The sequence below is a fragment of the Balaenoptera acutorostrata genome, chromosome 16, assembly GCF_949987535.1.
Source record: "Balaenoptera acutorostrata chromosome 16, mBalAcu1.1, whole genome shotgun sequence".
NCBI classification, from domain to species: Eukaryota; Metazoa; Chordata; class Mammalia; order Artiodactyla; family Balaenopteridae; genus Balaenoptera; species Balaenoptera acutorostrata.
In genome coordinates, this window is record NC_080079.1 from 26,335,488 (window position 1) to 26,339,548 (window position 4,061).

At 39.9% G+C, this 4,061-nt stretch overlaps 1 protein-coding gene across 1 annotated transcript; it reads right to left on the reverse strand.

Annotated features, from left to right (window-relative positions):
- Positions 1–1,068: 1,068 nt before the first annotated feature.
- Positions 1,069–3,389, reverse strand: LOC114238531 (small integral membrane protein 30-like). Its single transcript, XM_057531434.1, has 2 exons — positions 3,315–3,389; positions 1,069–1,275 (listed from the first exon to the last, which is right to left on the reverse strand). Exons 1-2 carry the CDS (start codon positions 3,387–3,389, stop codon positions 1,069–1,071), a joined length of 282 nt encoding a protein of 93 aa, XP_057387417.1.
- Between the last annotated feature and the right edge of the window lie 672 nt (positions 3,390–4,061).

The following is a 4,061-nucleotide window of genomic DNA, read 5'->3' on the forward strand; positions in this document are numbered from 1 at the left end:
TTTTAACTTACCTAATGGGTTTATATTTGATATAGTACTTCTCACCATGGAGATGTTACCAGTTAATATAAAGATTTTTTTTTTATAAATTTATTTATTTTATTTATATATTTTTGGCTGTATTGGGTCTCCGTTGCTGCGCGCGGGCTTTTTCTAGTTGTGGTGAGAGGGGGCTACTCTTCGTTGCGGTGCGCGGGCTTCTCATTGCGGTGGCTTCTCTCGTTGTGGAGCACGGGCTCTAGGCACACGAGCTTCAGTAGTTGTGGCACGTGGGCTCAGTAGTTGTGGCTCGTGGGCTCTAGAGCGCAGTCTCAGGAGTTGTGGCGCACGGGCTTAGTTGCTCCGCGGCGTGTGGGATCTTCCCGGACCAGGGCTTGAACCCGTGTCCCCTGCATTGGCAGGCGGATTCTTAACCACTGCGCCACCAGGGAAGCCCTAAAGATTTTTTTTGTTTTTGTTAAACATTAAATCTCTTCTCCATTTCAATGTCAATATAAAGTATTTTTTTTACATTAAATCTTTTCTCCATTTCAACGTTAGATACATCAAATACATTTTCTAAACGTTTTCCCCAACAAAGAGATAAGTTTTAATTTTTGACCAACTGTATTTAATATCTAGGTACAGTATTAACTTGGGAGATAACAAAACTCCATTAAAAATATGGAGAAAAGACTCCTCAATGATGCAGGAGGCAGTGATTATAACTTAAACAGTGGCAATTTCCCAGGATTCTGGGCAAGAGTTTTCTTCTTCCTGTTGAGAATTCTGAAACTATGAAATACTACTTATGCAAAGTTCAGCCATCTCACTTCTTTGACCTTCTTTCTAACTAGCAAATGCAAATTACCGACGGCATTTTTCAGTGCGTTCTTTGCGGTGAAGAAATCGTTTTGTTTTCCATTTAACATAGTATATCAGTTTGTTCCTATTTATAGGGAAATAACCAAGACTATGAACTACCCTATTTACTGTTTCTTGGGAACTTTCAGTCACCAAAACTCAGTTCTGAACCTCAATAGCACAAAGGTTTTCAGGGCAAGGTTTGATTCAGGAGGCCCTTCAAAGTCACATCTGTCCATTTCTCTTTCGTGCATACACCCCCAAACAAGCACAAATGCCTGTAATGCTGAGAACCACACCGAGCAAGAGAGCGATTGCATCTCCGGCTTCTACTGCTTCAACAACAGGCAGCACCAAAAGCAGTGAAAAGAGAACTAGGAACAATTGTGTTGAAACTGAGATCTTGATGTTGAGATCTTGAGGTGACCGGTTCTTAAAGGCAGAAGGTTTCAAAGAAAGCGGTATTTGTTTAATTCTATCAGTTCAGGATGCTGAGGCTAAGAGCTTCCACGTGACAGCACCTTCAAGGAAGCAGCCATTACAGGAATGGCGAGCAGGGCTATTATTGTTTTTTAAACTTTTTATTATGGTGATTTTTGACCGGTCTCCAGAGTAGACAGAATTGCATAAAGGATCTCTGTGTACCATGCCTCAGCCCTAACTACCATTGCCCCATGGCCAGCCCTGCCCCATTCACCCATATTTTCTACAAAAGATACAAACTTTAAAAAATAACCATAATACTATTATCATACTTAAAAAAATATCCAACCTTCTGAGATCAATTTGTAGTGTATCTGATTCCTTTAAGATATTGCCACCTGGATATTCTCCAGGTACTTCAAACTCAGCTTGTTCAAAGCTGAACTCACCACCTTCTCAGAAACCTGTTCCTCCCCCACCAACTCTGTGGGCCCTGTCTTGGTGACGGACACCACTGTTCATCACTCCCTCAGGTCAGGACTTTGGGAGTAGCCTTTTGGCTCCTCATTCTTCCTGACGCCCCATCTAGCCACTCACCTCCTAGAGATCTCTAGTGTCTGTCCCCTACGTCTCCCCTGCCACTGTCTTACATTATCAGGCTCTTATTGGGTTCTTTGCCCCTGGGCATTAGCTTTTTAACTGGTCTCCTCATTGAGTTTTCACCCGCTAATCTTTTTTTTTTTTTAACATCTTTATTGGAGTATAATTGCTTTACAATGGTGTGTTAGTTTCTGCTTTATAACAAAGTGAATCAGTTATACATATACATATGTTCCCATATCTCTTCCCTCTTGCATCTCCCTCCCTACCACCCTCCCTATTGCACCCCTCTAGGTGGTCACAAAGCACAGAGCTGATCTCCCTATGCTATTACCCGCTAATCTTTTAATGCTATTGCCATAATTTTTTTGTGGTAAAATCCACATAACATAAAATTTACCATTTTAACCCATACAGTTAAGTGGCATCAAGTATATTCACGTTATTATGAAATCACTACCACCATCCATCTCTAAAACTTTTTCATCTTCCCAAACTGAAACTCTGTACCCATTAAACAGTAATTCTCCATTACCCATCTCCCTGGCTCCTTCCTGGTAACCATCATTCTACTTTCTGTCTCTGTAAATTTGACTACTCTAGGTACTTCATACAGTATTTGTCCTTTTGTGGGTGGTTTATTTCACTTAGCACGATAAGGTTCCACGTTGTAACATGTAACAGAATTTTCTTCCTTTTTAAGGCTGAATAACGTTCTGTTGTATATATGTACACCACATTTTGATTATTTATTCATTCGTCACTTGGGTTGCTTTTACCTTTCAGCTATTATGAATAATGTTGCTATAAACATGAGTAGACAAATATCTGAGACCCTGCTTTTAATTCCTTTGGGTACATACCCAGAAGTGGAATTGCTGGACCATATGGTAATTCTATTTTTACTTTTTTGAGGAACTGCCCTACTGTCTTCCATGGCAGCTGCACCATTTTACACTCCCACCAGCAATACACAAGTGTTCCAATTTTTCCACGTTCTCACCAACACTTATTATTTTCTATTTTTTTGATTATAGCCATCCTACTGGCTATGAGGTGATACCTTATTGTGGCCTTGGTTTGAATTTCCCTAATGATTAGTGATGTTGACCATCTTTTCATGTGCCTATTGGCCATTTGTATATCTTCTTTGGAGAGAGATTGATTCAAGTCCTTTGCCCATTTTTGAATCAGATTGTTTTTTGTTGTCCCATTGCATGAGTTGCCTTTTTTCTCTGTTAAGAGTGTACTTTGATGCACAGAAGTTTTCAATTTTGATGTAGTCCACTTTATCTGTTTTTGCTTTTGTTGCCTGTGCTTTTGGTATCATATCCTCCAATAACCTTTTAAATACATACATTTATATCCTTCCACTGTCCGTTTATAATCCTGCTATGGTTCCCTCTTTTAAACTCCTTAATGATCTAGTCTCTGTCCTTCAGTCTCACCTCTTGGCGATAGCTCCACCCAAATATACTTATCAAGTCACTATGAATTACTGCATAGCTCTGAGCATTCACCATTCTTTACACTGGCTGGTTCCACTTTCTCTCTCTTCGTTTTTCACTAAACTACCTTTCATTCACCTTTTAAGACTTCTTCAATACCTCCTCCTCTAAGAAGACTTCTTTGAATTTACCCAGTGTTAGGTGCCTTCCTTGTCTTTCCATTGTTGACTTTTACTGTAACACTTATCAGAATGTGTTTTAAATGTTGGCTCACCTGTGTCCTGTCCCTCCAGGTAGACTGTAAATTCCTTAAGGGCAGGGCCCTATCCCTGTCTTGTCATCTGCATGCTGCTCAAATTTAGTTGAACAATTGAACTGGAATCTCTGCCACTGTTCAGTTGTTTTGACCTTGAGAAAACTAGTTAAACTCCCCGGGTCTCAATTTTCTCATAAAATCGTTAGGATTTATTGAGATTATATTTGTAAGGTGCTTGGTGCTTACTCTGGCCCACAGTAAAAGCTCAACAAAAAAATGAGCTGTTATTATCATCAACTTGTTGAATTGATATCTCAAGCTCTAGTCAGTTGTATGACTTCGGACAAAATTCTTAAACTCTCAGGGCCTCAGTTTTTTCTTCTGTAAAGTGAAGTGTTTGACCTGGATCCTCTATAGCAGTGGTTCTCAAACTAGGCTGCACATTGCAATCATCTGGGGAGCTTTAAAAATACTGATGTCTAGGTCCCTCT